Source organism: Callorhinus ursinus, unplaced genomic scaffold (genome assembly GCF_003265705.2).
Source record: "Callorhinus ursinus isolate GAN/ISIS: 27379988/994484 unplaced genomic scaffold, GSC_fseal_2.0 scaffold12, whole genome shotgun sequence".
NCBI lineage: Eukaryota > Metazoa > Chordata > Mammalia > Carnivora > Otariidae > Callorhinus > Callorhinus ursinus.
The window spans coordinates 72,472,135-72,493,413 of NW_027397074.1; the positions used below are offsets into that span (position 1 = coordinate 72,472,135).

At 41.1% G+C, this 21,279-nt stretch overlaps 1 protein-coding gene across 1 annotated transcript in view; it reads left to right on the forward strand.

Moving 5' to 3' along the window:
- The window catches only part of EXOC4 (exocyst complex component 4), a 728,355-nt gene that overhangs the window by 580,351 nt on the left and 126,725 nt on the right, over window positions 1–21,279 (forward strand). The window contains exons 12-13 of the mRNA XM_025854871.2: window positions 1,746–1,882; window positions 18,557–18,712. Of these exons, the coding sequence (XP_025710656.1) occupies window positions 1,746–1,882; window positions 18,557–18,712 (293 nt within the window). The remainder of the gene's footprint in view (window positions 1–1,745; window positions 1,883–18,556; window positions 18,713–21,279) is intronic.

Consider the following 21,279-nt stretch of genomic DNA (forward strand, 5'->3'; position numbering starts at 1 on the left):
TTTCCTCTGAGGTTTGCCTTACAGAATGTAACTGCTCCTTCCTTTCCGCCTTCTGACTATTTTACTGCGGGGTGGGGGGGAGGTAGTGGGGGAGCAGGAGAGAAGATAAGAAACCTCTGCAGCCACATAATCTTGAATAAGCACACACGTGGAACTCATAACTCAAGCTGATCCTCCATTGTGTTGAGAAAAGCTGTACAATTTTATCCATTCTTTTTATTTTTAGAAGAAAAAAAAATTAACCAAGACCCTGTACCCCATAGTCCGCATTTAAGCAGAATAAAATGCCTTTGATTTTTTTCCACAGGTCACTGTCAGCATAGGAAAAAAAAAATTTTTTTTAATGTTTACTCTTATGGCCAAGTCTACCATAGCTTCTGTAATTCTATGTAAATAAATACATATATAAATACATATTCATCTTCAACAAACCAGCTATTGATCAAAGGATTCCAAGGTGCTAGGCTTGCGATTAATATTTACTCCAGTGTAATTCTCCTTTTGAAAGAGGCATAAACTGGTGGTTTCAACCACCCAGTCTTGTCTAAATCCAAGATTTAGAGTTGATTATGAATATGCCTCTTTGCAGATAGAACGCTGGTCTGCTGCACAGTGCTATCAGTCTCTAGCTGCAAGATGGGCTTATTATTGTTTCCCTGGGATATTTCTCTAAATCTGTTTTTAAAATATGTCTGAGTCCCTTTGGCCAGTGCTTCTGTGGTGGCAGCAACAATAGGAAATACTCTGATCTAACAAGAAAATGGTGGGACTACAAGCAGGGAACTCCGAGCTAGCTCCGAGGCAGAGTGGTATAGTTAAAAGAGTGAAGCCTGCAGCCCTTGGCTCTGCTTACTTCCTTTTCTAAGCCTGTTTCTTCATCTTTAAACTGGGGGTGATTGTGGGACTCACCTGACGGGTAGGCACGTTGAGAGGATGAAGTGAGCTGAAGTGTGTAGCATGCCTGGCCCTGCACTTTGCACTTGTTAATAATTTTTTTAAGATTCCTATTTATTTATTTGAGAAAGAGCAAGAGAGAAAGAGCATGAGCAGGGTGAAGGGCAGAGGGAAAAGCAGACTTCCCACTGAGCAGGGAGCCCGACACGGGGCTCGATCCCGGGACTCCAGGACCATGACCTGAGCCAAAGGCAGACGCTTAACTGACTGAGCCACCCAGGTGCCCCCCACCCCTGCACTTTGCACTTGGAAGAACCCAATGTTCATGATTACCATGATTAATGTGAGTCTCAAATAAGAGAACATATGCTGTGTATGTGAAAACATCCTACAAGCTGTAAGGCACAATACAAATGTTAGTTGTTGTTCTGAAGAGGTGGATGGTTTTGAAACTTTTAAAATGGATCCCGGAGGGCATTTTCTTTGAGCTGCCTTTCGTAGGTCCCTAATTTCAAAGTGCAACCCTGGAGGCGATAACTCAGTCTCCAACCAAATACGTATTTTCTTTCTTAAAAGCCATACCCATATCTTGCGGATACCAAGAATTCCATGAAACCAATCCATAAACCCCTGTCCTGCATCTTTCCACAGAAAGTACTTTCTCAGGCCTTTGGAAGACCGGCGTCATGTAAGATACTTATTTGAAGCTGTTTTTAATCGGTATTTGTCAGTGTCGCATCCTCCCAGGAAACTCACGTCTTAAATGATAGCATCCTTCCAGTTGTCCTTCCTTGTCCTACACATGACTTGAATTAAAAAAACAACTCATGGATTTCTGTGTCCTCTCACAGAGCACAATCATTGTGGAGAAGACAGTGCAGGACCTCCTGAACCTGATGCACGACCTGAGCGCTTACTCGGATCAGTTCCTCAACATGGTGTGCGTGAAGCTGCAGGAGTACAGGGACACCTGCGCTGCCGCCTGCAGGTAGAGCATCATTTGCGAACCTGGCCATTCCCCAGCTTGGGGACACTGGTTTTCCACCATTCTAGAAAAGGACCAGTTTTGCGTTTGTCAAGGGCCCTGACAAGGGCACATGCCACAGAAATAGCCTCCTGGATGCATGTGCAGTCACACCAATAGAGGGAATGCGAGGGACCAAGGGGCAGAGCCACTTAGGACTGCCATTGAGTGACAGAGAAAAAGTGTCAGCCTGGATTTCCATGAAAACCTAGAATCATTAAGATTTGTCTTCGAGGAAGTGCCAGGTCATGGTTAGTCCCATCTTGTGACCCTAAAAGATCTTTAAAGGAGAGCAATTTCGAATTCTTAGGATCCCTTAATAATCTACAGTATGATTTCTTTTTAGTTCTTAAAATGTGCTTCTCCGGATGCTTAATCTATAGCCTTTCTACCATCATGACAGGACAGTTACACCTGTTTCCAGCATGCGCAGAACTGAAAAACCATTGTTATGAACTTGAAAACCTTTAGTTTTGCCTCTGATTTCTTTTCTCTGAGCTCAGAAATCTCACCGAGCCGTGGAAAAGATCATAGCACTTCTGGTAATAAGCTAATAATAGGAACCAATTGTGGTATGGTTGACAAGACCTGAAACAATTAGGGAAGAAAAGAGTATGTAATATAATACTAAATTTTATGTGATATATAATTAAGGATAGATAGGAAAATACAGTATGTAATCAGGTGCTACTTGCACAATGTGGGACAAAAGAGTAGAAGGAATGAAAGATGAGAGAGAAAAAGAAGGGGAGACTGGAGTCCGAAAAGATTTCACAGGTGAGTTGTGTGCTGGCCTTAGAAAGACAGATGGGATGTAGGGAGGCAGACAGAATAAAGGACATTGCAGGGACGCAGGGGAAGCACCAGTATGGTTGCCTGATAGTTCAGCAAAAGTCCTTCCTTGTGTAGAATCCAGTGCTGGACACGGTGCTTCTCATTACATCATACTATCGCATTTGTCAGAGATGTATTGAGCCTTTACAGATCCGAGACAATTTGAGTGTGTGAGGATAAAGCAGTCAGTCAGTCAGAGATTATACCTTTAATGAGTTTGCCTTCTCGGTAGAGAATAGAAAAGGAAATCACAGACCAAGACACGTATGTCCACAGTGTTAACTTGTGATAGAAAATATAAGATAGGTAGACATGCTGTAGGAGGAAGAAACGACTTGAGGACCGGAGCGCCTCCTTGAAGGGTAGGAAGTAGGCCTCGTGAAGAATGAGGAGGAGTTAGACAGGATTTAGGCTAAAGGAGCTGAAGGAAGGAACCAGAGCATTGTCAAGGAGGTGGGAAGAGGAGGAAAAGAAAGAACGATTGATGAATGTTTGGGTTTTGGAAAGGAAGGCTGAGCCAAAATGGAGGATCTTGAATACCAGGCTCAAGGAACTTGGCCTTGTAAAATTAGGTAGTGGGGAACCACTGAGGAAGAATAAATGGGGAGTACCAGGCCCAGACCTGTGCGTCAGGGAGACTTTTCTGAGCTTTGTGTATGATGGACTAGAAAGGCAAGAGTGTGGAGGGAGAGGGAGAGGAAGAGAGGCAACGAGTTCCTGAATTGAAGAAGAGGCAAAGGAGGTGGTGGGAAAGGGACAAATCAAGAGACACTAGGAGGCAAATTTGTGGGACATGGCCACTGGTTAGCTGTAGGGGGTAAGGTTGAAATTAGCCTTACCTTTTCTATGCTGTATTTGTAGAAGATTTTTTTAAACTTGAATTCAAGATCTCACATTTACCCATTAAATTTAATGTTATTTTTAGCTCATCATTTCAGTCTTTTGCGATATTTTTGAATCCTCATTCTGTCATCAGAAAATCTTAGCTCTTCCCCAAATTCCTTGTCATTCTTGATTTTATAAGCAATCTTTTAGTTTCTTTATGTATGTCATTTGAAAAAAATGTTCAACAGGACAGAGCTAAGTTGAGAATTTGGGGGGCATACCTCTTGAGACTTCCTTTGAGATTCTCATTCCTATATTACTCAGTACTTCAGGAGTTCATGGGGTTTTCTAAATGTGAACCCAGATTATACCTCAAGGGCAGGCTCTGGAACCTACATTTGAATGCTGACTTTGCCACTTATCAGTTATATGACCTTGAACAACTAGTTATTCAGCCTCCCTGTGCCTTAATTTTCTCATCTGCAAAAAGGGATAGTAATAGATCTTCCCTCATAAGGTTGTTTTGAAAATGTTAGTCTTCTAGAACTGTTTTTAGCAAAATAGTAAGTTTCCCCCAAAATGATGAGCTGTGATTCTCATGACAAAGATGACCCTTACAACCATTCACAACAGTACCTCCTGTATTTTATCATCTGCCCCTATAAGAGACTTGTTAGATTTCTTGCTGGTATCCGTCCAGTCCTAATCTTTATAACGCGGCTCCCCCTCCCTCAGTTCTCCCCAGAGTGGGCACATACAGGTGTGCGAAGGACGGTACGAGGTATCCTTCCACTTTCAGGACCCACTGCTCCCTGCTCTGCTGAACCTTTGTTAAGAGCTCTTGCTCATCTTGAACAGCTTACAAATTACCCTTGGAAGCCAGGACTCTTGACCTTGATCCAGATTTACCATTTCTTCTGTCAAGTCAGTGAGTTCCCAAGTTAGGATAGGAACAAAGGCATGTAACTTGTACGTTGGGAGGTCTTCCTGGCCCCAAGTGAGGACCACTTCCTAACTGTTCACAAACCATCTTTAATAATCTGTTCTAGAATTTTGCCTATAACTCCAAACTCACCCGATTTCTGTCATTTACTTTCTTTTCTTTTATGAACATCTTTGCTCTCAGGCATTTTTCACCATTTGCCAGGATACCTTTGAGATTATCGGGAATGGTTCTGTGATTCCCTGCTCTTAGGCAAGGACCTTCTGTGCCCCAAGGTCCTTGCCTAAATGTATTAAACCTGTCAGAATATTCTTTAATTTCAGTAACTGTTGACACAGTTGGTTTACCCCATCCTTAAAGCAACATATTGGTTTCTAGGATTTCATTCATTCAGCAGATGTTTATTGGGTACTTATATAAGAGTTTATAGATACAGCAATGAACCAAAAGACAAGATGCTGCTTTCATGGAGTTTACATTCTGTTGGAGATAGAAGAGAGGAGACAGACAATAAATAAATAGAATGCATAAACACAAAGAATTTTAAAATAGTAAGTATTGTGGGGGCAGGGGGGAGTGGAACAGGTCAGACAGACTCTGGAGTAGAGGAGAAGGAGCCTGCCATTTTAAATAGGGTGCTCCAGAGGGCCCGCTTGAGTTGACGTTTGAGAAGAGGCTCAAAGGAGTTTGGGGAGTTGGCTAAAGTATCTGGAAAGAGTGCCTGGGCAGAAGGCAAAGGCCCTAAGGCAGGACTCCGCATGACACTTTTCAGGAGCCGCAGCAGGGAGGCCAGTACGGTTGGGGTAAAGTGAGCAAAGAGGGTATTAGGAGGACGTCCCAAAGACAAGAGAGGGCCTGACCATGCAGGGCCTTGTAGGTCACAGTAGGGATGCTGACTTCTCCTCTGAGTGAAAAGGGGAGCCACTGTAGGAACCGTCCTAAGGGCAGCATGATCTGACTTACACCGTATTGAGAGTAAGCTATAGGGCGACAAGGATGGAAGCAGGGAGCGCAGTTAAGGGCGGTTGTGGCAATCTGGGTTCGAGATGAAGACCGCTCATGCTGGTTGGTGGCAGCAGAGATGGTGAGGACTGGTTGAATTCTGAATATATTTGGAATGCCCTGCCTGATTAGTTAGAGTGTAAGAGAAAGAAAGGTGTCAAAGATGACTCCTGGGATTTTTTTGTTTGATGAAAAGATGGAGTCACCAGCTATTGAGATGGAGGACGCCACAGGGCAGACAAGTGAGGACTTAAATTTGGGGGGTCTCTGAGGCATCCCCATGGAGATAGGCAGCAGGCATCCAAAGGAAAGGGGTCTGGCCATCAACATTTAAAGAGTACATGTAAATGGTATTTAAAACCATGGACAAGATGACACCTCATGGGAGTGAGCAAAAACATGACAGAGAAGAGGACTGATGGAAGAGAGAAAGGGGCACATTGCTGAAATTCTGGTTTTGGCTAGTGAGTAGGGGCAGGATGTAATACACAGGTGCGGTGACTGGCTCTGGGCGGGAACGCGGATAGTTTTGTTTGCTGTGGCCCGTCCTTCTAGGGATTGAACTCTTTCTCTGTCATTTACGTTTCACCATTTTGTCCAAACAGTGCGCCTATCTCCATTATATTACTTCTTCTTGGAACATAGCTACTGCTTTTGGTTTGGCTCCTGATACATTGTGGTCATCATGAGTACCTTGATTCCTTCCCCCAGGAGTCCATACCACCGTGGTATCCCTCCTGGCCAAATTGTCTGGAATGGCGTTGACTTATTGGTGCCCATGATCAGATCATTTCACACACAAGGTAATATCTGTAGCAGTCTACCACAGTTGCTGAATTATAGGCCCGGGAAGAATTATCTCAGGGATGGAAAAAGTAATTCTGTGAAGCTTTGAGGGAAAAAATAGAAAATCATTTATATGGCTGTTATAAAACAACACACACTCTCCTTCACACACACACACACACACACACACACACACACACACACACACACACCCCATATGTAACCCCATGGTGCCTGTTGCCTATTACTTAATCAAGTTTTTCAAGCTAGAGAGAAAGTGTTTTCTTATTGTATGACTCTGAAGATGCAAAGTGTCCTTACTTCCTCTCTTCCCATTATTACCCTCCCCCAGATTGGCACCTGCTGAGGAGTAATTAGGGCAGTCCTAATTTGGACAGCCAAATCCTGATTACAGTGAGAGGAAAAACAGGAAATGTTCTAGTTTTGCTGCCAGCAAATGACTGACTTAAATAGAAAGCCATATACAATTCAAATGATCCAAAATGATATAACATTGGGGAAGGAGGAGGGGAGCAGGAAAACATTGCAATCTGATTCTTTCTCAGCAGATATCTTTTACAGAAATGATCAAATCCACAATCTCACAATGCCCTCTGCTGAGAGCTGGCTTGTTTTCTAAGTTTACCACGAGAACCCGAGCATCCACTGGGAGTTAGGAGATCTGAGGGAAGGTCAGGAACATCTCACCTTTCCGTGAGCACTTCACTCTGGAGAGAAAGACTGTAGTGTCTAATGATGTCATGTCACATGCGTTGGATGAAGAGAGGTTTCCTAAAAGGGTAATGAGGACTAGAAGTCTTTTCCTTAATTAGTCACACCCCTTGGGGCTTAGAGGAAAACTCCGCTGTGGATTCTCCACTGCGCTGCATTAGCAATCAGGCAGTTGGCCCATTAGCCTGCTCCTTCCAAGCTGAGTGCTTCTCTGCCTCTGTTCATTCTCTTTGTCCTGGGGTACTACCAGCAGCTTAGGTGTCCCAAAATAGTCATTAAAAGATTGGAAATCACAGCTTTTTAAAGTTTCTGCCTCTTCCAATTCAGCATCAGTCCGTTCATTTTTTTTGGTCTTTCTGCATTGGTTGGGCCTGATAGTGAATACAAATAAAACATCTTCTAATCTTTGTGACTCAACTGATAGGAAACACCAGCATGTTTTTATTAGGAGAAAGTATAACCATCCTCAGGGTTCACACAGGACTGAGAACTCACGCCAGAGCATGAAGAAAGAGTGACGTGGGGATAAACTTGCAATCGCTGATGGCAGAAACCAGGTCTGTCCCTGGCCTAGGCAACTCGTTGGCCCTCTGTGTGTTTGCTGAATGAATAAGGAAATTCCTAACGGACTGAACAGGATGAGCAAGCAGTGGGGTAGCGTGGGTAGATGTGATGTGTTGGGGAGAGCTTGGGAAATCAAAATGACTAGGTAGACAGTGTGGTTGGGTAGGAATGGGCAGAATAGGTAATTCTGAAAACTTCCCGTATTAAGTGAGGGAATACTATCATCGGTTTTCGTAAGGAGGATGACCAACATTCTCCATGATCAAAGCGGTGTTCTAAGATCTCAGAGGCCCCATTGTGTTAAATAGCAGAAACAAGAGAGCAGGACCTGTGATGGGTCTTGAGGCCCGAGGGTTTCCTGAGTAGCCAGAGGCCAGGGTCCTGCAGGAATGAGAGCCTGGTTGAAGTTGCCTTGCCAAGTTCGTAACCCAGCTAAGGTCACAGGGGATGGGAGTGGGAGTGCATGAGCCAGAAGCTAAGTCTTTTTGGCTCTAAAGTGGAATCAAAGAGAAAAAGTTGGAAAACTTAAACTAACTTTTTTTTTTTAAGATTTGTTTATTTATTTGAGAGAGAGCGCAAGCGAGCCCAAGCGAGCATGAGCGGGGCCAAGGGCAAAGGGAGAGGGGGAGAGAGAATCTTAAGCAGACTGCCTATTCAGCACGGAGCCCGATGCAGGGCTCAATTCCAGGACCCTTAGATCACAACCTGAGCCAAACCAAGAGTCTAAACTAACCCTGAACCTCAGAAGAGCCAAGGAGGGGCGCTGGGTGGTGCAGTTGGTTGAGCATCTGACTTTTGGTTTCAGCTCAGGTCATGATCTTGGGGTCATGAAATCAAGTCATTCCCCTCCCCTCCCAACCCCCCCCAATCAGGCTCTGCACTCAGTTCGGAGTCTGCCCAAGATTCTCTCTCCCTCTTCCTCTGCCCCCTCCCCCCATTCATGTGTGCATGGTCTCTCTCTCTCTCTCTCTCTCTCTCTCTCTCAAATAAGTAAAAAAAAAAAATCTAAAAAAAAAAAAAAAAAGAATCAGAAAAAGAGCCAAGGAAACTCTCTGCAAGCTCCATGCAAGCTTGCTTTCTGGTTGCCTCTTGAAACTATGTTCTGTCCCTTACCCCCTTGGCTTACATGGCACTGATATATTCATTTTTATTAAATATTGAGGAGATACAAAAGAACACTTATAAAATATGTACACTATCTGGTTCATAGAGAGCACTCAGCAAATGAGAGCTTTTATTTGCTCCTATAATTTATTATGCATAACTCTATTCTGGCATCCCATTATATTGCAATTTAAAATTTTGTTTCGTATGCATGATCTGATCAGTTACTGGTTTTCATGTCTTTCTCTCTCAAAAACATTGTTTTTCAACTGTGGATTCACATCGTACTTATTTGGGGCGGTTTCAAAGCACCCATACTGGATTTGCCACACTGGGCGCACTGACTGTTGGGCCCGGGCACGAGTAGTTTAAAATGTCCCAAAAGTGATTCTCATGGGTGTTACTGTGTCTTTTCCCACATAATCATCTCCAGCTTTTAGTGTGATGTCTGTATAGAGGCCTCTCCCCCAGGTTTATTGATCAAATGAGTAGCTTCCCTAGGCCTTTCGAGCACACATCAGCTGACAGTTGCTGCCCACACAACCAGGTGTCCCACAGACTCCATAGCAAGCAGCCAGTCTTAATTTCTCCCCCGCAACTCAGCCGACCACAATATCAGATAGGAGCCTCTTCTAGTAACTTTGCTACAAAGAAAATATCGACCTGGACTGGAATGGGGCCACATTGGGGAAAGCGCTCAGGCACTGTGCAGGGGACTGTCAGTCATTAACCCGTCTTGTCAGCCACAACCATCCAGAAGACAAGACTCCCCCGACCTTACCGATAAGAAAATGGAGGTTCAGAAAGGTCCAGAACCTAGCTAAGGTTATAGGGCGCAGGGGTGGCTGTGTATGAGCTCCAAGCCAAGTGTGTCTGGCTCTGAAGCCCAGAGAAGAGGCAGTGGAATTAAAGAGGAAACAGGGAACCTGAGAAATGTTGCAGATTGTTCAGAGAGACATCCTAACAGGAGCACAGACTCCAGAGCAGTTGGTACGGGCTCAGTTCCGGCTTTGCCCTCTTCAGCTGCTGGATCCTGAGCAGGCCTTGGTATCTCGTCTGTCAAATGGGAATTATCACCGTGCCTAGTGCACAGGATTGTTAGCAGGATTGCAAGAGTTAATACATGTGAAGTGTTGGGAACAATGCCTAGTAAATGCTGTCGGCTGATCGTTATTGCTGCTGGTGTTTATTATTTATTTTTTAAATTAATTCATTGATAATATTGTTATTCACTAATAAGATGGCCAAAGAAAGATATTTTTATAACCTCTGTTATTTCCCTGGTGCTTTGTGCTTCATTGCTGTCATTCATTCATGCGTTATTTTATTTATTCCAGTTATTTATGAAGCACTTCTGGGGCCAGCATTATTCTAGATGTAAGAGTATAAAACTGAATACACTAGGCAGGGTCCTGCTGCCTTCATGGACTTTACACCCTAATGAAGGACACAGAATACAGTCAAGTAACAAACAATAAATTTCTCAGAAACAAGGGTGATGTGGTTTAAGAAAAAAGAAAGGTTCAAGGTGAGGGACAGCATCAGGAAAGATCTCAGAGAGGACCTGATGTTTGAGCTAAATTCTGAAGGTTGAGAAGGAGCCATGTGGCGATATGGGGGAGAACATTCCAGGCAGAGGAGGGAGAGGTGTGAAGATGGCAAGAGGCTCAAAGATTAAGTGCATTAAGCTTAGTGTAACTGGAACAGAGGGAGAGAGGAGGGAGACGTGAATATTGAATAAGGATGGACAGGTGCAAGGAGTAGATCATTCAGGTTACTTCTGGCTACACGTTAGAATCCCGTGAGAGCTTAAAGCTATCCATGCTGAGCCGCACTTCAGAATGTGCAATTGATATACTTTTAAAATGCTTCCCAAGTGTTTTAATGTGTGCCAGAATTAAGGACCATTGACAAAGGATCTCAAGGCCAGGCAATTTGAGTTTTATCCTAAATGCAATAAGAAGGCATGCATTTAGAGTTGAAACAGGCAGTTACCTGGTCTGATGTCTTTCCATGAAGATCTTCAGTTTGCTTATAACAAAAATCTGAACATTGACAGTTAAGACAAATTTTATATTAATTTGTGGTCCTCTGTTACAATATAATTCTTTTGTTTTTTTTAATACCAGTTGTAACCCTTCTTATGAGAACTTGCCTATTTATAGGTTGTTATTAAATTATGCCCAAGAGTCACCTTTTGTAAACTCTCAAGTTTCAAATCCTTTTCCACAGGTCCTCTTGAATTGTTTCTGTTTCCCATGCACCATCTCCAGAGTCATCAGATGTTTCTGAAGTTATGGTTCTTAGGTAGAAATCCATACCATCATCAAGCTCTCTGACCAGCCTTGAGGGTGATATAAAAATAGCCTAATGTTTCTCTGTTCTTTTCCTACTTATTCTGCTCCATCTTATCTTAAGGGATTTTTGGGTTTTCTTTTTGTGTTTGTTTTGTTTCAATTAGCGGCCTAGTACTACCTCTTACCCAATGTCATTATCACTGTGTTAGTGGACATAGCGCTACAGTTTGGCCTGCTGTATGTAGGTCCAATCATTCACAGTTGAAAGCCCGCTACAGCAGCTTAATTTGAACCGTCCGTGTCCGGGTTTCATCTGTCTAGCTTGGCTCCTAGTTTTTGAAGTATCTGAAAGATTCAGCCTGGGAAAGTAAACATCATGCCCTGGCTGTCACCAAACAGTTGAATCCAATTAGCCCCACCTGCCCCAGGTTGTTTACTTAATGAAAGACTCCTCACCCCAGCTGTGTCCAGGGACCAGGCACACTTGCACTTCCCAACTGCTCCAGAGAAGAAGCAATGCACGTCAGAGCCAGTCAACACCAACAGATGTTTTCTGAATGAAATTCACTCAACTGTGTCTAGAGGGTAGACCCTTCTCACGGCAGGCTTATCACCTCTTCCAAGAGGTATGCCTATTTTCTTCTTCCTCCTGGGAACAGGTACAAATAGTTACACAGATGGTTCTGTCTGTGGCCCCTTGAGCTGTGAATTAATCAGTAGATTATGGTTCTGGGAGTGGTAATTAACCCTACTCCTCTTGTGGAATAACTGTTGGAAATTTAGCTCTTCTTTTCTGAGGCTATTTGGGTATGTCCTAGAATTTTGTAGCCCCCACAATCCAGCTTATCACAAAATGATAAACTAATAAATGCAGTTGGTGAGGATGGAGATTTTGCCATTTGAATGAAAACTTCCCTTTACGGTAATTCTATGTCGCTGATCAATGCCAATATTTCAAATTAGAATACTTGGAATGACATTTGGGATTGATCTTCGTTCCAGAATGAATTAATAATTTATTGTTGAAGGCAGTACATAGGTAGCATGTTAGGTCGTTTTGATTTCTGTTTTTTTAATAAAATAGGATCTATGAATATTAGTGAAGGCAGTAACAAAATATTGATTATTGAATTAAGCCAGTCTTTAAAAAATATATGTAAGTGAACAATGTGGGTACTTAAGGTAGTATTTCACTAAGCTATTTTTTCTCATTTCAGCTAGTGCCAAAATGAAAAAAATTCTAGATCCCCAAAATGTACAATACCATCTCACATCTATACACCCAAACTATTTCCTGAACCCTAGGGCAGCATCCATGGGCTCAAAGATATACGTGCTGGAAAACCTAAGTCAGGTTCTAACTCTGCGGAGTAGAATTTCACCGCATTATGGGTCTAAGAGCAACTGAACCACCCAGCCAAAGTTCTTTCTAGATATGGATGCTAAAATTTAAATTTTATATAACTTCCACATCTCACAAAATATTCTCCTTTTGATCTTTTTTTTAAAAAGCATCTTTAGGGGTGCCTGGGTGGCTCAGTCGTTAAGCGTCTGCCTCTGGCTCAGGTCATGATCCCAGGGTCCTGGGATCAAGCCCCACATCGGGCTCCCTGCTCTGCGGGAAGCCTGCTTCTCCCTCTCCCACTCCCCCTGCTTGTGTTCCCTCTCTCGCTGTGTCTCTCTCTCAAATAAATAAAATATTAAAAAAATAAAATAAATTTAATTTAAAAAATAAAAAGCATCTTAAAATGTCAACCCTGTTCATAGCTTACAGGACATACCAACGCAGTTGATGGGGCAGATTTGACCCATTGATGATAGTTTTCCCAACCCAGTATATAGGACAAAGTTCTAATTTTGAAGTCTAGGTGATCAGTGTAAAGGAGGGGTTTTGTTCATTTGCTTTTCAAAGGAGGAGATTATTGTAAGCTGACATAGTCAACAAATTCTTCGCAGAGAAAGTAAGACTTTGAGGAGACCTTGCAAAAATATGCCACTGAGAAACAAGCGGAGTAAAAGGGGGGAAAGCATGTCAATAATCACTCTGTAATTTATTTGTTTTGTGAATCAGGACTTTTTTTATGTTGAATTTTTTTCAGAGGGAGTCACACCTATAATCACGAGTCTGATTTGTATTAAATTCAGAGAGGTATGGTGAGAGCCTGGCAGAGTGATCTCTAAGTTGATTAAAATATCAAATGACTTGATTATCTCACCTAAGTCATTTCGTACAGAGAAGTAAAGGAAAACCACAAAGATGGTTTTAGTTTAATAAATTACCTAGACTCCTAAAACTGAAGAGAGCTTATTTTTAGCTTCAGTTCAGTTCTTATATATATTCCAAATACCAGGTATTGTACTAGAAACTGGGGACACAAAAACCAAAGAGAAATTCACTCTACCCTCAAGGAACTCATCATCCACTATGGGATCCCAACTTGCAAACAAGTGCCCGTAGGACCAGTGATAGTAGAAGTGTGTGTAAGGTGTTGGTTCTCACCTTTGAATCCACAGTGGAATCACCTGGGAAACTTGTAAAAATTCTAATGCCTGGGTTCCACCCCCAGAGATTGATTTACTTGGGCTTGGTTGTGGACTTGGTGTCTGGTTTTTTTAAAAGCTCCCCATGTTGGGGCGCCTGGGTGGCTCAGTCATTAAGTGTCTGCCTTCGGCTCAGGTCGTGATCCCGGGGTCCTGGGATCGAGCCCCGCGTTGGGCTCCCCGCTCCGCGGGAAGCCTGTTTCTCCCTCTCCCATTCCCCCTGCTTGTGTTCCCTCTCTCATTGTGTCTCTCTCTGTCAAATAAATAAATAAAATCTTTAAAAAAATAAAAATAAAAATAAAAGCTCCCCATGTTATCCCAGCGTGCGGTCAAGGTTGGAAATCTCTGACATAAAGGTGATGAAGCACAGAAGAAGACTCAGCTGTCCTAAGGGAGGAATCGAAGTAAAGCTTAATCAGTAGAATCAAACAAGGAGATGAGGAAAAGGCTTTACAGGCAGAGATAATACACAGAAGTAGGAAATATTACCCCTCCCCCATTGAAAAAAACTCTAGAATACTCATTATGTATAGGGTGTTTAGCCAACACAGGTGGGGTGTTGGGGAATAGTGAACATAGAGGAGGAAAGCTACCTGAAAACATGGATGTTCATTCATACTCTTAAGTTTGGACTTGGTCTTAGAATTAGGAATCAGTGGAGTTCTAAGGAGAACAACATGACTGTATTTGAACAGTTTTAGGAAAATAACTCTTCCAGCTAGTGTTAAGTTGGACTGATGGTCTAGAAGTTCCAAGCAAGATGCCCAGTTAACTGCCAAATTCAAGTGACAAGGTTAATGGCAGTGGATCTAAACAGGAAAATGACAGATTTGTAAGATACTGAAGAGGTCAAATTGGCAGGATGTTGTGACTGTGGGTGAATAGGATGACTCTTAGTTCGTGACTTGAGTAACAGGATGGATGGTTGGACTGTTGACCAAAACAGGGAATACTAGATGTTTAGTCAGAGAGGGAAAGGTGTATAATGAATGAGTTCCTTTGATTCATTTTAATTTGAAATGCTGGTAGGACTTTCAAGTAGAAATCTTCAGGAAGCCTTTGGATATGCAGGTCCAAGACTCAGAAGAAAGGACAGCCATGAAGATATTAATTTAGGAGTTATCAGAATATAGGTTAGTCATGTCTGGCAAGAAGATGAAATTGCCCAAGTGAGAAATGTGGAATGGAACACCAATATTAAGAGAATGGACAGAGGAAATGAGCCATCAATTTTTCTTTCTTTTTTTTGTCTTTAAATTTTTTTATTGTTATGTTAATCACCATATATTACATCATTAGTTTTTGATATAGTTTTCCATGATTCATTGTTTGTGTATAACACCCAGCGCTCCACGCAGAACATGCCCTCTTTAATACCCATCACGAGAGCCATCAATTTTTCTAAGAAAGATGTTAGGGTAGCAGGAGTAGAACCAGGAAAAGATGATAATGTGGAAACCCAAGGAGTAATATTTCAGGAAGGGAATAATCAAAAGTATCAGGTGCTTTAGAATAATCAAAGAATGTAAAGAATAAAATACACCCATGGGTCAGTGGAACAGTTTCACAGGAATGGTGGTTCTAGAACCCTGATTGCAATTGATTTAAGACTGAATTTTGACTTCAGTCAAAAGTGTGGAATTGATAGATTTAGGAAACCCTTCTCCTACTCCTAACACATACAAAGTCCAGTTAAAAATATGTAACTTTAGGGGCACCTGGGTGGCTCAGTCAGTTAAGCATCTGCCTTTGGCTCAGGTCATAGTCTCGGGGTCCTGGGATCGAGCCCCATATCAGGCTCCCTGCTCAGTGGGGAGTCTGCTTCTCCCTCTCCCTCTCCCTCTGCCCCTTCCCCTGCTCATGCTCTCTCTCGTGCTCTCACTCTCTCTCTCAAATAAAATCTTTATATATATCTTTAAAAAATTTTAAATATTCAGCCAATTTCAAAAGGAAGAAAAGCAATTCTCCAGATGCCTCAAATGAAAGAAGATAGCATATAGGATCTGCGTGCCATAGCAGTAAGCAAATAGTGATGCTGAGTGGCCCACAAAAGTTCAAGACTTCATATGGCAATTGTCTTTGTCGGTTTGGGCTGCTGTAACAAAATGGCACAGATAGGATGGCTTATAAACAACAGAAATTTATTTCTCACAGTTCTGGAGGGTGGAAGTTCAAGATTAGGCTGCCAGAAGGGTAAGGTGAGGCCCTCTTCCAGGTCGGAGACTTCTCATTGCTTTATCACATGGTGAAAGGAGCTAGGGAGCTCTGTGGGATTTCTTTATAAGGGCACTGATCCCACTCATAAAGGCTCTACTCCTGTGACCTAATCACTTCCTAAAGGCCCCACTTCCTAACACTATAACATTGATAGTAGGATTCCAACATGTGAGTTTTGGACAGACACAGACATTCAGATCATAGCCGAGTTCAGACCCAAGTAGGGGCTGGCATTTGAACACCTGCATGGGAGGGAGTTTTATCCCCTGCAGAAGTTATGCAAGGGACTTTGCCACCTATGACTGCAACCAGGAAAACTCTAGACTTGGGAATGAGCCACCCAATTTGGAGAGTAGAAAAGTGGCCTCTAGAAGAAATCAGAATCCCACACGGGTACAAGTGAGGACCTCCATTTGCACTTTCCCTGTTGGGAGAGAATGTTTTAAGCCAAAAAAAGGAAAGAAAAAAAAAAAACTTAAAACCTTACTTGGAACTAGTGAAACCTATAGGATCCAGAAGAGGGGGAATGCAAACCACCTAATAGTAGCATCTCTAAAACTCAGGGCAAATGTGGGATTCCCATAGAGGACAAATCCCACTGAGGTGGAGCTTGCAGACCAGCAGCAGATACATGAGAAAACTCATCATCATGAAAAAAGAAGGAAAATGCAACTAACAGGACATTTGACATCCAACGAACTACCAAAAAATGTAAAGCCACATGAGAGGAACTTTAAAATTGCTGCTTTTAAAATATTCAAAGTGGTAAAGAATAGAATCCATAATTCAAGGGCAGGTCATTTTGGAGGAGGGAAGCCAGTGGATTTCTAGAAGAGCTGAAGAGAAAATCTAGAAAGGAAAAATACAGTAATTGAAAACATTTCAAAAAAGCAATAGATGGCTTAAATCCTAGAGTAGATCCCGGAGAGAGAGTCATAAATTGATAAAATGAGAGGTGAGAAAGAGAAGTCGTTGAAGGCCACTCACTGAGCAACAGGGTCTATGAAGGGTAGGGAGGAGCTTCACTGGAGAGAAATGTTGGATCGAGGAAGAGATTGATTCATTCTTTAAAAAAAAAAATAATGGGGGGTTGGGTGATACGTTGAGAGAGATACTAGATATGGAAAGGGGACTTGGGGGGCAGTAGGGAAGATCCCTAAGAGCCTAGGTAGAGAGATTAACTGGAAGTGAATGAGGATGAGACTGATTTGAAGATATTTCTGTGGGGGATAGAGGTGGAATGTTTGAAAGTATATAATTAAGAAGCCTCCCTTCTGTGTCAGATAAAGAATGTAGTGGGTAAGCAATGAGGAGATAAAAGGTGAAGGTTTAAAAAATAGCACTGAAGGAACGGGAGGGGAAGTTGAACAGAGGCAGGTAGAAGGAAGGCCAAAGAACATTGGCGGCCCACCCGGCAAACAACGTCAGGAATGTGAGATGGTCCCCAGCACCCCACATATGTATGGGTAAAAGTCAGATTGTGGGACTAACCCATACATAGCGCAGAAAAGATGCAAGAAAACAGCAAGAGAAAAGAAGAGACTAGAAGGTACCAGGGAGAGTAATTTGAGAGGCCCAAAGAAAGGTTCTGAAGTCTAATTTCTGTATTGCTGACCATAGTTACTGTTAGAAAACGTTTGCTTATCGTGAGTTAGAAGAATGCTAAAAATCAGCTATCATTCTCTTAGTAATTCTAGCTTATTTTCGGAGAACCGGAGCGATACTGCTCCCTACAACCTGAAATCCTATTACCTCGAGTCAGGTTGTCATGAATCAAAGTTTTTAGGCTTCAGCTTCTTTTGTTGACAGACATTAAATTGTGTGTTGGTTAAGGAGCTTTTATCATGAATACCCACCATATATATGTTGTATGTTAAGATGTGCATAATGTCCCCTAGTTAGGATTCTTACACCAACATAAATTCCTGCGTGTGACAGGGGGAAACCTCGTGGAGTCTGGGTCAACTTAAGAGGGGGTAGCCAGCTAAGTAGCACTCCCTTCATAAATAAATGTCATTCCTGTCACCTAGAGTTGCTGATGATTTTTAGACCATTGAAATTCGTTACAGTGACAGAAATGTTGAACAGAAGGAGAAGCTTTTTAATTAGGTTGAAATTGAATGTTTAAGATGAATTTACAGGTACTTTCTGGTAAGTGCAGTGTTGATAGCTAACCGATGGGCCCTATTAAAGAACTTGAAGCCTGTCACTCTAGGTCACCAGTCAAAGCCCACTGGAGAGAGCAATAATCAAAGACTTTTTCTGCCTGACATCTGGGGCAGAAGGTTTCTCTATCATGGTAGATTTACTTTGAATAGAGGGGTGTGCGTCGTTCAGAAAGTACCTTCAAGTAGAACTAATTGGTATTTTTTAAACTAAGAAGTCAGAGAACAACCTTTTGTAACACTTCATCACCTTTCCAGTACCATTTATATCATTATTTCATAACATTGTTATTTGTTCAACATCTTTCTTGAAAGATCCCCCCAAAACCTACCATATGTTTTTATTTATCCTAAGGGATTAACTATGATAAGGGTGACAAATTAGTATTATTATGGACCTTTCACAATTACTCAGCAGTGAAGAGACTTAAGAACAAAATCTAGAAATGGTTTCCCAGTAATGTGACCTGCTAATGGATGTCAGGACTCCAACTCAAATAATAGATTATGTTAATAAGAGAGATGGCTGTGGTATTTTTTTTTTTTCCTGCAGCAAAGGTAGATGAAAAATGCTAACTGGATACCAGGCAATGTGCTGAAGTGTCTCTTTTCCACTGATTGTGTTCAGGGGCATTGTCCAGTCAGAAGAGAAACTTGTCATCAGTGCATCTTGGGCAAAAGATGATGATATCAGCAGACTCCTGAAATCTCTACCCAACTGGATTAACATGGCTCAACCCAAACAGCTGAGGCCAAAGAGAGAAGAGGAAGAAGATTTCATAAGGTAACAGATTTATTTTCTATGTTGTATTAAACACTGGGAGTAAAAACATCTGTTTAGCTAACTCTTCCTTACATGAAATTTGGGGCAATTCTAAATATTAAGCAGCAATGAACTGAACTTAGTAAAGTCTGTTTCTATCTTAACACACGTCATTCCCCACGTAAATACGCTTTGTACTCAAAATTCTAGAAGGGATTGGTGTATATCAGATTTGGAGAATTGTTAAATCAAGTTAAAATATCTTTTAATTTGTAGGTCATTTTTCCCTCTAAGGGGAAGCATGCAATTTACTCATTAATGCATTTATTTATTCAGCAAAGCTGTATTGACCTTGTTATGTGCCATACCTTGGAAAGATGACAATTAATGACTTAAGGTTCTTGCCCATACAGAGTCTTTTAAAATTGTCCTTTGCATGCTCTTCATCTCCTAGAACTGTTAGTTGAACTTTCTGGAAATATAAATGAGCTTCTCATATTTGTTCATATACATTGTATTATCTCTGATTGTTTCCTACTTATTTTGAGAAATGTCAGGTCTCAGCTTTATCACTCAACATTTACTTTTGTACAATTTAAGTTTTTTACGTAGCCATGACACTGTGGCCTCATTCAATGAAGGTACTCATTTTCACATGGCATGCCACAGTGAAATATTTCCACCTCTGTCACTGTAGAGCTGTGTAAAGTAGGAAAAAATGAAGTAATACTTTGTCACATTAAAATTAGGTTTAGTCTTACTGTTTTTTGCATATTCAGGTGAATGAATAAATAGTAAAAATAAAATCAAAGCACTTTAAAAAAGCAAAGACCAGAAAAGGAATAAAGGAAGTAATGGCCAATATTTTACTTTTAACTCATCATAGAACTGTGGGCTCATCTTTTTCTCAGAATGTGGGTTGCAACTGTAGATAAATAGGTGTTTACTGCTCACAAAGTTACCTGTATTCATACATGAATGATAGTGCCTCATTTTTACCAACCTTTTATTATGAAAATTTGTTACCATTTAAAATATCAAAATCGTGAGACTCAAAAATTCACCTGTAATTTAACTATATATATATATATATATATATATATATATATATATATACATATATATATATATATATATAAAATAGACTATTTTTGGGGGGAGCTGTTTTAGTTTACAGAAAGTATTGAGCAAAAGTATAGTTCCCATTATATACCCTTACCTACCACCTTCAGTTTCCTCTGTTTTTAACATCTTGCATTAAGTGTGGTACATATGTTATACTTCATAAGCTATTATTGATACATTATTATCAACTGAAGTCTATAATATACATTAGGGTTTACTCTTGGTGTTGTAAATTCCTTGGGTCTTGACAAATATAAAATGGATGTATCATCTCAGTATCATTCAGAATTATAGTTGCATTGCCCTAAAACTCTTCTGTGTTCCCCATATTCATCCCTGCCTTCCTTTCCCCAAAGCCCTGCCAACTGCTGATTTTTTTTACCATCTCCATAGTTTTGCCTTTTCCAGAATATCATAGAGTTGGAATCATGTGTAGCCTTTTCAGATTGGCTTCTTGTCCTTAAAAATATGCACTTAAGATTCCTCCATGTCTTTTTGGGTGGCCTGATACGTTTTTTTTTAATCCGTGAGTAATATTCCATTGTATGGGTGTACTATAGTTTGTTTATCCATTCACCACTTGAAGGACATTTTGATTGCTTCCAGGTTCTGGCAATTATAAATAAAGGTGCTGTAAACACTTACATACAGGTTTTTGTGTGGATGTAAGTTTTTCATTCTTTTGGGTAAATACTACAGAATGCAATTGCTCGATCGTGTAGTAAGAGTATGTGTCATTTTGTAAGAAATTGTCACTGTTTTCCAAAGTGGTTCTATTTTGCATTCCCGCCAGCAATGAATGAGAGTTCCTTTTGCTCCACATCCTCTCTAGAGGTGCTAATGTTTGGTGCTAATGTGTTGGAGTTGGTACATTCTAACAGGTGTGTAGTGATATCTCATTGTTTTCATTTGTATTTCCCTAATGGCATATGATGTTGAACATCATCTTTTCATATGCTTATTTGATATTTGTATATATATTTTTGTTGAGATACTGCTTATTTTTTAATTGGATTTTGTTTTCTTATTGTTGAGTTTTAAGAGCTCTTTGTATGTTTTGGATACTGTCCTTTATCTGATATGTGTTTTTGCAAAGATTTTTTTCCCAGTCTGTGCCTTATGTTTTCATTCTTTTCACAGCTTCTTTTGTGGAACAGATGTTTTACATTTTAATGAAGTCCAGCTTACTGTATTTTTTCTTTTATGGGTCATGCTTTTCTGCTTTCTGATCTTAATTGAATATTTTATATGATTCCATTTTCTCCTCTCTCTTAGCATATAAATTATACTTTTCTTTTACCTTTTTTAGTGGTTTCCCTAGAATTTTCAATATACATTTATAACTAATTCAAGTCTAGTTAACACCAGACCACTGAAGCAGGTAATGCAAGTACCTTATAACAAAGTATTCCTAATTCCCCCCTTCCATCTCTTACAACATTGCTGTCATTCATGTATTTCAT